Source organism: Bombina bombina, chromosome 4 (assembly GCF_027579735.1).
Source record: "Bombina bombina isolate aBomBom1 chromosome 4, aBomBom1.pri, whole genome shotgun sequence".
NCBI lineage: Eukaryota > Metazoa > Chordata > Amphibia > Anura > Bombinatoridae > Bombina > Bombina bombina.
This window is the reverse complement of record NC_069502.1, coordinates 1,064,919,887-1,064,933,459: the sequence shown is the minus strand read 5'-3', so window position 1 is coordinate 1,064,933,459 and position 13,573 is coordinate 1,064,919,887. Positions and strand designations below refer to the sequence as shown.

The following is a 13,573-nucleotide window of genomic DNA, read 5'->3' as shown; positions in this document are numbered from 1 at the left end:
CTTGAGATCTGGGGAATTTGGAGGCAGAGGCAATACCTTGAACCCTTTGTCAAATGATTCCTTAACAATTGTTGCAGTGTTGCAGGGTGCATTATCCTGCTGAAAGAGGCCACCGGGTCATCAGGGAACACCATTGCCATGAAGGGGTGTACGTGGTCTGAAACTATCTCTAGTTAGGTGTTATGTGTCAAAGTAACATCCACATGAATGCCAGGACCCAAGGTTTCCCAGCAGCACATTGCCCAGAGCATAACACTGCCTCCGCTGGCCTTCCTTTTTCCCATAGTGCTTTCTGCTGCCATATCTTTTCCAGGTAAATGACGCACATGCACCCGGACATCCACCTGTATAAGGTGTAACTGGTAGGTTTCAGGCAACTTTAGAATGAGAATCACGGTTTACTTTGAACTCTGGTAAGTTGCTCTCGAACGACACTAACATACTAGCTAGAAAATGTTACTTTCAACTTGTAATACAAACGCACAGATGCTTGTGATATACTCATGTTAGCAGCTTCAAAAAAGTGCAATTTACACTAGAAAGTCTCACACAAAATTCTGCTCTACTTGTAATTAAGGCAATAATTGTTATAAATCAAATGTAATACTTGATTTAAAATCACACATGCAAAATATTGAAACATTCTAATATTTACAAATTGAAAGTATTTTTTAATATATATATATATATATATATATATATATATAGAATGCTATTTTCCATAAATTAATGTTACATTCTAAATAACGTTAATTAAAAAAGCAATACCTGATTATATAAAACATTCAAATAAGTAAAGGAAACATTTAGTTTATTATTGAAATGTTATATCTGACATTCATCCATCCCTATAAACAACACCACTAGCTAATATTAAAGTTTTCATTTTACACATATCAATAAAAAGATGTTTTAAATATAACACAGTATTGCTAGGTGGATATATTTTGTACATCTTTATATAGTTTGTAAGGTATGAAGTGAAATTAAAAAAAAAAACACTTTACTGGAATGCTGCACCCCACAGACATTTGTGTGCTCTTTCTTATAATAACTAAAATAGCAATTTTGAAAAAGCTGCTGGATATAGTAGGATTTGTTGATGAACAAAATGAGAAGATAAGGTACCGTGCACTCACCCTTCTGCAGACATGCAGAATTGATGTGTTTCAGAGCATTGCTTATCAACAGTATGTCCAGCAATGTTTTTTATTTATTTTATTTTTGTAAGGTTGGAAGCCACTTGTAAAACAGCTTCCTGGAAGTGCATAAGGTTGATAAAAAGCCACAAAGAGATGACAAGACATGCCATTTATCACTGGACCGTTCACAGACTGCATACCAAAGTACCTATAAGACTTGAATAATCTGTACGTTTGTGTCAGCATACTGCACTGTACACTTCTAATCTTTTGATTTGCCTCATTTATTCGAAAAATATGGTGTATACAGTGCAATACATATAAAACATTAAACAATCTTAGACACATATTCTCTCCTGGAATATAATTTCACATTTAATAAAATTAAAGAACTTTAGAGAAAAGCTATATATCCTACAGTGAGAAATCTTCTTAGGTTTCAATACATTTTTAAAAAAAAGTAAACATTAATGTTTTAGTATTATACATTACCTTTATGAAAAATATCCTTCCTCATCCATTTGAAAGTGCCAATGTGCACTTACATCAGCAATTTCAGATGTTTTTCAACTGTTCTCCAAATGCAAAACTACAATGACTTACTTTAAAGCTTTGGCCAATCAAAACCTGCTACATAAGCATTGCAGATTGGAAGACATTTGGAATTCAGTTGGAAGTGCCAGAGATCTTTTGGAAATTTGAAAAGTATGGAAATTTGAACAGTATGGAAGAACTGTATACAGTTACAGTTTAGTGATACAGTATGGGGTCTATTTATCAAACCCCGGACGGACATGATTCGCTATAGCGAATCATGTCCACCCTGCATCACTAAATGCCGACTGCATAGGGTGTCTGCATTTAAAATTGCACAAGAATTTCACAAAAAATGCTTGTACAATGCCGCCCCCTGCACATTCATGGTCAATCGGCCGCTAGCAGGGGGTGTCAACCATCCCGATCATCTCTGATCGGGATGATTGCAGTCCTCCACCTAAAAGGTGGTGAATGAGTTAAGGAGCAGCTGTCTTATGACCGCTGCTTCTTAACTTTAGATACCGGCGAGCCGAAAACTATGTGGGGAGATAGCACTATTTGCAGCTTGGTAAATCTCCCCCTAAGTCTCTAATGGGCCCAGTTCTTTAAAGTTCTCCACTCAGGGTAGACTATTTTTTAATATCTTATAATATTATGATGCATTCACTTCATTCTAGAAATACAAATTTTACATTGAGATGTGTGTATCTCGCCAAGAGGTATTCTTTACCTTTTTAATATGTTTTAACAGTTTTAAAATAATCATTTTGAGACTATGAATAAAAATCCTCAAGTATTTATTAAGAAGTATTTTACTAATTTGCATTATAATTCATATTAGAAATATGCAGACAACAAATAATATTAAATGTACACAATGAAAAATATGTTCAGTATATTTTTAAAATAAAAAGTTAAAAATCAAACTAAAAAGCAAGGGTCTTCCTTGGGCATGTCTAAAGTTCTCTCACAGATTTTATCATATTCTCTAAGCATTTTATCCTTATTCTATCCTGTTTTATCTCACCAAATGTATGCTAGTGAGTTTGAAAGTATACACTGCACTAATAACACTTAATGACAAAGACATGTATTCAACATTAGATGCAAATGCTAATTTAAGGCCCAGTCAACTTTCTTATTAATGTTACATAATTGCACTATGTAACATTAACCTAGTGGTGCCTGTAAAAAAAATTAGACTTAACCCAAAAAACTTTACTTACCTTCCCTTTATTGCTGTAAAGCTGTCGGTTAATTTACCCAGCACAAGAACATGCTACATTTAATTCAAAGGAGGGACTGGTCGAGCTGTGATTAGACGGCACGCTCTTTTGAAAAAAAAAAAAAAAACAGACGAGCAGAAAAAGAGGAAGGTAAGGTAGGTAAAGTTTTGGGGGGTTAAATGATTAATACGTCTCCTTTTTTTACAGGCACGCCTGGTTATTGTTACATATTTCTGCACATAGTGCATAGTTATGTACCATTAATAAGAACATTGACTGACCCTTTAGGGTAAACTGGGACTTCAAGGCTCAGGTTTTTTTCTAGAGAGTTAAGTCAGTTTAGCGTATGTTAGGGTCAGGAGTTTATTTCACTCTACAGTATGAGGGCAAGTTTTTTAGAACTTGTCCCTATATGTCTGAAATGTAATGTGAAAAAATATCCCAGAACAGAAAATGTGTTTCATTTAAGATCTCACCAGCACATACTAAAATATTAGGACACAGAACAACACTAGTATTTTATTCTCTTTTAAAAATATGTCCAAATTTTTTTCTAGTAAAATATATATTTAGTTCTACTAAACATTATAGATTGCACTTCACACCATCCTAATAATAATCAGATTCTCTTACATGTATATAGTAGTATCCCTTCCTACTGTAGAATAAAAGCAAACTTCACAGAAACTCTTTTTTTTTTTTTTACTCAAATCCACCTAGACTTCCACTAAAATTATCAAATTGTGAGGGTTCACTAACCTGACCAATGGGCTCTTTTGTAGGTATTTTGCCTCTTCTTTGTGTGCCAGTAGCCAGTGTTGTAGTGGTTTCCATTATCGATGTTGACATTTCAGACTGCATGGCTGTAGCAGTTGACTCCGTGGTCATAGATGAAGGCACATCACCAACAAGTCTGACATTTCCTTCTATCACAATGTTAGGATCATTTTCAGCTGCCATGTTCAGAACTTTCAAGCCATTGTAGTATAGACCTGTAAGTTGACCTTGAAATGGGTGTCCCCGGTCCTTGCCACCGATTTTAATTGTTGCTTGGCTATTGAAGATTGTCAGTTGACGTCCTGTAAAAATAATATTACATACATGCAAAAATGTTGATTGTGAACTGTATATTCTAAACAAATGTACAACAGATTTTTATGACATGAAAAATGAGTGCAATAAATTATGAGGTAGCCATTAGTCCCATAATTCATTGCTTTGAATGAGGTGACAGTGATATGCATATCTCTCATTCAAGTTTTGAAATTTTGAATGATTTTCTTTGCTCAAAGGCCAATCAATGTTTTCAAATACATTTGTCAGATGAAAACCAAAATAAAACCTGTACATTTTATTCTTTTTGTTTTTGGTCCATGAAGGAATGTTGTATATAAAGCTTAGAACTTAATATGCTAGAAAAGGAGCATGATGTTGTGTGTAGACCAATACAATATGAAACATATTAAAAATGTTTGGAAACCAAACATTTTGAAGATAACTCTATACATGTACTTATATCATGATTCTTATCACTGAACAGTAAGCATTTTTTTCTATAGCATTTTTTTTGCTTCTCTACAACAAAATAAACTATTTATGCAGTGAGCATTAAAAGCACTTTGATTGGCATTCAGCAAAACTATCAAATAAAATATAAGCTTTCTAATGTAAAAAAAAAGCAACTACCATAATGATACACATACCAATGGTGAAATCATGGCACAATTTCATTAAACAAAGAAATCCTAAAAACATTACCAGAATTATCAAAGCACAGATACATTTTAAGCAGTTTGGTTTCTGCTCATGAATAGCATGCACACATTTTAAATACTGTTTTATTTATGTTCTGTTAAAAAAAAAAAAATCTTGAAAGGATGCAAATGCTAAAGGGACTTAATTTTTTGATTGGCAATTCATATTGCCCACTATTTAGGATACCTATAGTTTAAACCAAGATATTTTTTTTTCTTGACCGGAAGAATGAAATGAAAATCTACACATATTTTAGTTAATAATTTAGATGCTGGAACAGGAAATAGAGGATATGAAAGATTTAGCATGTTTGGTTAAGGTTATCTGTGAGTACCTTCATAGAATGGGTTAGTGGATTATATTTCCAGTCCCTTTAACCTTAAGTTAAAAGGGTACGATTATTAAATATCTGATGTTTCTAAAAAGGTACGAAAATTATTAGACATCGTATGCAAATATTACTGTCTACATTTAACTGTTTAAATTGTTTTAATTTAGTTTTACAAATTTTTTTATTTGTTTTAGATTTATTATGGTTACAATGAAATACTAATTGGTTATGTTCAAATTATTTTTATTTGAAGTTTTAATCAATGTTTTTTACCTTTGTCGAGTAGCCAATCATCAACTACTCGACCAAGTCGATATGGAATTCGCTGTCTAGCAATCGCCAGGCGTTCGTTATCATTGTTTCCTTTAAAGTTTAAAGAGACATTTCATTGGTTAAAATCTGTAAGGTCAAAGGTTAAAAGTTAATACTTAAAGCTTGAGCTATACAGTTGCCACATGACTTTTTGAAATTTGGATTTTTAAAAAATTGTACCTACAACATATCATGTTTCAGACTGTTCATTCAATCATTTATTTTATTTTAGCAAACAAAATTATTCTTATGTTAATTGAAAATTAGAAATCTGCACTTGAACTAGGTTATTAAATTATGTTATAGACAGACCCAAAAACATATTTAACCATCATATAATGGATTTACATGAAATAATAATTTTTTGATATTTGTTATTATCTAGTTAAACAAGTTCAGACGTAACATATTTAATTTAGCAGGATACATCCAACTTCTTGATCCAGGTTAGTCATTAAGAAAACGACAGATCTTAAACCTTATTCTGGATGTTACCATCAATGCATCGATTTAACACAGTAGAAAAATTAAATTACTACTTAGGAAAAAATAATTTTCATCCATAAGATTCAAAAAATCACATGGTACAAATGCATTGCATGTTATATAGAATAAATATTATTTAAACTATACATTGTTTATGGAATAAGGATTTGACAAAAGTTATCTCTGTAGTATTTAGGCAATGACCTAAATTCAACGATCATCATCCTAATTAATTTTCATTTCAACTTTAAGTAGTAATTCTAAAGAATAATACTGGACTTTTATTTATTGCAAAATAAAAATTTAGATGTACTTTTCATTTTGTTAAAACATTGTGCTAAATACACAACAATTTAAAGTCCATTTTACAAGAAAAAGGCATACAAGAAATTATGAAGGTCACTCAAGGACAGCAGGATTATGTCCTATTCTTTGTGATGACTTGGAAAAGTTCTAAAGTTGTCAAATTAGCTTATTTTTAGCAGGTGTAAGGAATGATCTCACAAGCACTTTGAAAAGTCAATATTGCAACTACAAGGCCATTGTTTTTTTTCCCACAATCAATAAATAAAGACTATTATCTAAATATCTTATCTTAAAATCCATTAAACTTTCACTTTGATTGAAAAGCAACTGATCATTCATATGCATTTTATCATGTCAAGAAAGTCAAATGCAAAATTGGTAAGGATTATAAAACATTAATTTTTGTCTTTTCTCAATTCAACAGTGATTAGGCACAGTCAGGTAATTACTCAGGAAAAAAAGACATCTTACTACATAAAAGGCAAATGAACTTGTGTTAGTAGAAAATGATATTTCTTTTTCTACCTACTTTCTAGTTTATTCTCTTTTAATTAAGTAGTTGCACTGAAGAGGACTTTGAAATTTTTAAAAAAAGAACTCGTAACAACATATCCTTCATTTAAAGGCTATGGAACTTACCCTTTGTTCTGTCAATCATAAAATAAAACGAAGTCCTTGCAGTATTAGTCACATGTATCTACATTAAAGGGACGTGGAAGTGTCTGTAACATCTTTCATGTGTTAAAGTACATTAAAGTGAGAACTTTAAATTGATGCATGCAGAGGTCGACAAATTAATTCTTAAGTCATTCAGATGAGGCCCCTACAGCTTCATAAAACCCCCTAAGGCTTCATAAAATAAAGGCCATGAGGCTTCATCACAAAAGTGATTGACCTGGGAGTATTTGGACTCTATGAGATTAGCTGAGCTGAAATTTTAGTCAAGCACTTCACTCCTATATTATACAGGAACCTGTGAACTGTGAATATACTTGCAGTGCTTATTGTCTAAGGATTGGAGTTAAATGTTAAAAATATATAAATAGTGCGAATGTACTGTATTGGTAAAAAAATACATTAACCATGTGTATAACCCTACCTGCATAGAAAGTAAAGTTAATCCCCACATAGCAAACAGGAGGCTGAAAAGGTTCCCAAAAAGGGAACCTCTCCTTCCAAATTTGCAGCTTAAGAAGCAACATTTGCAGTTTGAATTTAACATTAAACAAGCAACTGCCTGTGTTTCCAATTGCACAAGAGCAAGGGTTGTCAATCATCCCAGATAAATCAGTCAAGGAAGATTAAACTATGCCACTTCTAAAGTTGCAGAGATGTAATAAAGCAGTGGTCTTAGAACTGGTGCTTCTTATATTGCTGTTGCAATCAAGGGCTCCAAACCTGCATATACAGCTTAATAAATGGAACCCTCATGGTGAATTAAATTTATGTAAATATTATGTTAGAGTTGAATAGCCATGGCACAAAAGAGACATATTTCTCTTTAGAGAAAGATTTTTTATATCACATTTATATAATTCTATATAATTTTTACACACAAAAAGGCACTCAAATTTATATTGTGTGCTTTTTTGCATATTAAAGGCATATTAAACACTAAATAAATGCTAGATAGAATGATGAATTCAAAGAAAATATTAGTCTGAGAATAACAGGTAGATGTATTTTTAAAGTTTCATTAGCTTAAATATTGACAAAATAAGTGTAAAAAAATAAATTTCTATAAAACAAAGGGAGTTGCCATATTGTAACTTAGGTTACTTTCTCTGCTGTAGCCAATTAGTTATAAATAGGTCACTAGAGTGTGCAGCCAATGGCTGGGTGGAATATAACAGTGTTCTACGCTTCCATTTGCAACTGAAACTGAAATGCTCAAAATTTAATAAAATGAAATAACAAAATAAATAATTAAAGTATATTGTAGAGTTTTTATATATATATATATATATATATATATATATATATATATATATATATATATATATATATATATATATAAATACTGTTTATCATTTTATATTACCATATTAGACTGTTTAATGTCCCTTTAATGTGCAACAGCTATGATTTTTTAAACTGCAACAGACTTGCAAAATAATTTAAACTGGAGACCAAATATTAGATTTTAGAAAATAAAGATGAATTTTGTAAGACAATTATAGGTATGCATGTATGCCTACAACAATAGATGTTTTATGATATAAGGAGGAAGATAAGGTTATTGAGTACTGTTGGCATTTGGCACTATTTTATAAACTTCATTGCTTGAGTAGGACTCTAGATTAGTTGAGTGGATGCAGTACTGACTAAAGTAAATCCATCTATAAGAATAATTTATATTACAAAGATATAAAGGTTGACAGTGGAGTGCTTTAGGGATTAGAACTGCAGTGCATTTATCAATAAGATTACTGCTGGGTATCAAGTTGAAATTTAAGGCCCAATATTAAATAACAAGGTTGAAATTTCTGAACGAATTTGTAGAAAAAAAAAAAAACTAAAAGAACAGTCAAGTGGGAACTAAAGTTTAAAGTGTAAAAAGTAACATATAAAGATTAAAAGTGAAATTAGTAATAGGGGGATTGGCTTTAAAAATTCTTTTCATTTTCATATTAATTTGCATATTACTAAGAATCTCCTGCATCAGTGGAGTCACTGATAAATAAGGTTTTCTGTGGAAAAATGTGCAGATATGTTATACAGTTATCCGTTGTGTATCACTTCACTCTCAGTGGAGGTTTTTCTTTCATCAACTTTTTCTTCATCATAACTTATTTTGAGACTGGTTTGGATGCCCTATACCAGCTTCTCTACGCAGTAAATAGAAATGAATTAATATGCTATTGAGCTCTAACATGATTGAAACAGCTGTCCATGTGTGATTTCTCTTGCTATATTCTTCTAACTCTTATATGCTTTAGAGCTGTATTTCACTGCTCAAAGACAGCACTAGCCAGAATTCTTCCTTGTTTGGCATTGACTGTGCTTGCCAGACACTGCACCACTCCATACACAAATACCAACCTTTTTAATTAAAACTTACCTTTATTTTGATATAATAGGGGCATCCATTAAAATATGCAACGATTTGATCTCACAATGAAACATGAATAAGTTCTCAATGAGATTGAAATGTTGCATATTTTAATGTTGGACCCTGTTGTATCAAAATAACAAAAATAAAAAGTTTGACTGGACTACTGGACTGATATTTGTGTATTCAATGTTTTAGAGCTGCCTGGAGTAACAGTTCACTTGTTGGAGGGGGTTTATGTTTAAAATAAACACTGGAAGCAAAAAGACAAGAACTGCGAAGCTTGCTTTTATTTCCTTACCCAGAATACCCTGTTCCAGTACAAACACCAATAACTGACATTTTTGGGTGAAAAATATGCAGATGTTCTATACAATGATCTATTTAGTATCACATAACTAAAAGATGGATATTAATAAGAATCATTAAACTCAAAAATAATGTAATGGGCTTAAAATATACTTTTTATCATTTTTTTTATGCACACATTTTTAACAGTTAACAATCCAATCTGTCTGTTCCAATGCAGTTATCACTCCCTTGTTTTTATAATATTTAAAAAAAAAAAAAAAAAATACAACAGCAACAATAAATAAATACAAGCAAAAAAATTCTGGCAATAAAGTATATAGCTTAAGAGGGGTCAGCATTTATCTTTTTTCAAACACTAGTTGCAACACCACTGATTGTAATAACAAAGCCTGCATCTGCTCTATTTGATGGATGGTTACATGAGCATTTGAAGGCTTTTCATCACTCAGGTGCCAACACAAATTCGGTCTTGGATTGTATCTGAGTGGTTCCAAGCCAAATCTGGCCTGGGTCCTAGAGACTACAAAGAAAATGCCACCTGAAATCTATCATCTGTGTATTTGGACTTGCTTTTAATACAATTTCCGTGGTGAAGTGTCAAAAAATTATCATTACAAATAGTATCATTGTACAAAGTCTTTGGAGGAAGGTTCATAATTTAATCTGTATATTAAAAAAAACCCTTCCAATATTTTTGTTTTTCCACAAAGAGCTATAGATGATTGCAATGACAGGTCAGCAACGTTAGGTCTGCTGACTATTTATTAAATGTTTAACGTGATTATGTTGTTCCATTAGGGTTAAACAATGATAAAAAAATGCACATTCATTCCAAGTACAAATGGATTGCTGGTGCCTAAAAGAATTTAGTTGTTTCTACATACATTTGAAATAGAAATTTTAAGGTTAAAAAAATACAGGAACTTCCTGTTTTTTCAAAGTATGGTAATAATCAACACACATTCTATTCATTCCACAATACCTGTATTGCATTGGAAACACTTACTTTACAACAGATTTTGGGTATTCTTTTCTGACTGCTCAGTTCAAAGAGGAGGCATAACTATGGCGCAATAATTTAACGCCATGTTCAATTATTTAACCCTTTGGCTGCAAGAGATACTGAAACTGATTGCACCTAACATTAAATGAGATTTAGTTAAAGGGACAAGCTACTTATTTTTATAGTTTAAATAGATTGATAATCCCTTTATTACACATACCCAAGTTTTGCATAACCAACACACTTATATTAATATACTTTTTACCTCAGCGATTACCTTCTATATAAGCCTCAGCAGACTGCCCCCTTATTTCAGTTATTTTGACAGACTTTCTTTTAGCCAATCAGTGCTGACTAATAAATAACTCCATGGGAGTGAGCACAATTTTATCTGTATGACACATATGAACTAGCGCTGTCAAGATGTGACAATGCACTGAGATAAGAGGTGACCTTCAAGGGAATAGAAATTAGCATATGAGCCTACCTAGATTTAGCTTTCAATAAAGAAAATCAAGATAACAAAGCAAATTCGATGATGAAAGTAAATAAGAAAGTTGTTCAAAATGGCATGTTCCTTCTGAATCATGAACATTTAATTGTGACTAGACTGTCCCTTGAACTAGATATAAAAAAATGTTTTAGATTAAACATAAATAATTTTATTTGAACACATGGCTTAGTACTCTTTTGGCAGATGGCACTTTATTGCATGTAGTTTTTAGTTGATGTAATACACAGACAACATTTTGCAGCTTAATATATATTAAAATATTTAGTTACCAACTGATGGGTGCTGTGTTTGTATGTCACTATTTTTAAAGCTTACCCAATATCTAAGTCTATTCAAATTATTTTTTAATAAATGGGGGAAAATGAAAATTTCTAAATAACAAAGAATGCAGCAGAAATATTCTGAAGTATTAAATGGAGTTATGTTTTGATACTTTTTATAGGGTTTTTGTTTTAATTTAGATAAAATAAAAATGCTATACTAAAAGTAAAGGCACAGTACTGTGGACAAATTAACCTATTTCTTTTCTATCATATTTCATATCAAATATCTTGTTTGATGTTCAATTCTACAAAGATTTTAAGGGCTTGGAATTTGGCAATATATATACTTGTCAAGTCTGATTTCAAACTTAACAGCTGATGTGCTTAAACCTTAATTGAAGACATCTTTTTTTTTTTGTCAAGTAGAAATCACCTTGGCTGTTTAGAATCTGACTGTGAAAATAAAGCAGAAGTCAAAGTTTTGTTGTGAGCGGTGAAATGGTTTTTATTACTCGAACGGCGAGTGCATTTACTTTTCCACCAATTAAAATATTTAGTTTTATTAAACAAATGCTTATTTGTCTCTATAGGATTAACGTAAACAGATTGGAACATACATACATATGCCACTTCTGATTGGAATACTAGAAATGTCCTTCTGAAGAGCTATGTTATGCACCTAAAGTGAGCAAATTTAACCATGTGGTTCACTCATTGGTAACGGTTTAAGAAATAGTGAAAAATAATAACTTTTAACTTATAAGAGTATTTTATTGCTACTATAGAAAGTCTAGTTCTTCAAATGAAAGATGCTCAAGCTGCTGTAAATGTAATAAAATATCTTATGATTATGGGAATCACACACAGAATAATGAAGGAATTTCTTGGGTTGAAGTTCTTTGAACATGAAAAGCTTTGAGACTGTAAAATAAAGTGTTGATATGTTTTTATTGCTTAGATTGTAAATTCATCATGGGGGCAGGGCCCTTTAATCCATTAGTCTGTCTTCCCTGTCATATATTTATTTATTTAAAGTGACAGTATACTCTAATATTTTTCCCCCTTTAATCTGTTCCCAATTATTCATTTTACCTACTGGAGCGCATTCAATTGTTTACATATAGCTTCTTCATCTTTATTTTCTCATTTGAAATAAATGAGTTTGCCTATGTTATCCCCTCCCATGCTGAACATTTCTGAACTTAAGTTCTTCTTACAAAAAAAACAAAAAAACATGTAAACAAGGTTTAGATGAAATAGTGCTCTCAGTGGGGGCTGTGACAGAGAGGTAATAAAATGTTCATTTTACATTTTTCTTTCTAAGTATTAAAATTTGAATATGATATATTGATATTTAATAAAGTGTATATATATTTAATAAAGTATAAATATATATTTGTGCAAAAAATCCACTAGATATACTGTATATAAATAGATTATTTTCAGCCATGTGCAGAACATTAGATTATGAAATATGCTATATTATCTTTTTATATTGTGCTTTTAAATAACCACAATCATGTTTTCGCAACATGTGGGGGGGTTTTCCCAACTATTTAAGCTCAATTGAAGTCTATGGGAAATGTGATTTTGCATTCACAACTTCTCAAAGTCTATTTGTTACTACAACTTTGTGAACGCGAGAGCACAAACTTTTTACTTCAACTCGTAATATTAACGCAAATCGCAGAGAGCAAAAAACAAAATGATTCTATTGTTTTTAATGATTGAATGTAAGCACAAACTACTGTTCCACTTGTAATCTAGCCCAGAATATTTAAAGGGAAATTAAACTGATTTCCATGATTCAGATAGAGAATACAATTTTAAACAACATTCCAATTTACTTTTATTATCTAATTTGCTTAATTCTTTAGATATCCCCTGTTGAAGAAATAGCAATGCACATGGGTTAGCCAATCTCACAAAGTATATATGTGCAGCCACCAATCAGCAGCTACTGAGCCTATATAGATATGCTTTTCAGCAAAGGATATTAAGAGAATTAATCAAATTAGCCAATAGAAGTACATTAGAAAGTTGCTTAAAATTGCACGACTGAAAAAAATTAGGTTTCATATCCCTTTAACTCCTGATTCAGATAGAGGATACATTTTTTTTCCAATTTATGTTTATTATACAATTTACTTCATCCTTTTTGTATCATTTGTTGAAAAGGAGGTAGTCTGTTCAATAATTTGCACATGTCCAGAGCACTATATGGTTATATGTTGTACGTTAAACAAATACTTATGCTGTCATAAACTGCTACCATATAGTGCTTCAGATACAGGCATGTTATTTGCTTAGGTATGATTGTCAATCATCTTGGAT

At 31.5% G+C, this 13,573-nt stretch overlaps 1 protein-coding gene across 4 annotated transcripts in view; it reads right to left on the bottom strand.

Annotated features, from left to right (window-relative positions):
• NRXN1 (neurexin 1) overlaps nucleotides 1–13,573 on the bottom strand; it is a 2,027,363-nt gene that overhangs the window by 154,951 nt on the left and 1,858,839 nt on the right. For 3 of the 4 annotated variants that reach the window (XM_053712207.1, XM_053712206.1, XM_053712209.1), the window contains 2 exons: nucleotides 5,265–5,354; nucleotides 3,665–3,984 (listed from right to left, as the gene is read on the bottom strand). In XM_053712207.1, coding sequence (XP_053568182.1) covers nucleotides 3,665–3,984; nucleotides 5,265–5,354 — 410 coding nt within the window. The remainder of the gene's footprint in view (nucleotides 1–3,664; nucleotides 3,985–5,264; nucleotides 5,355–13,573) is intronic. The other variant, XM_053712208.1, reaches the window with a different exon arrangement.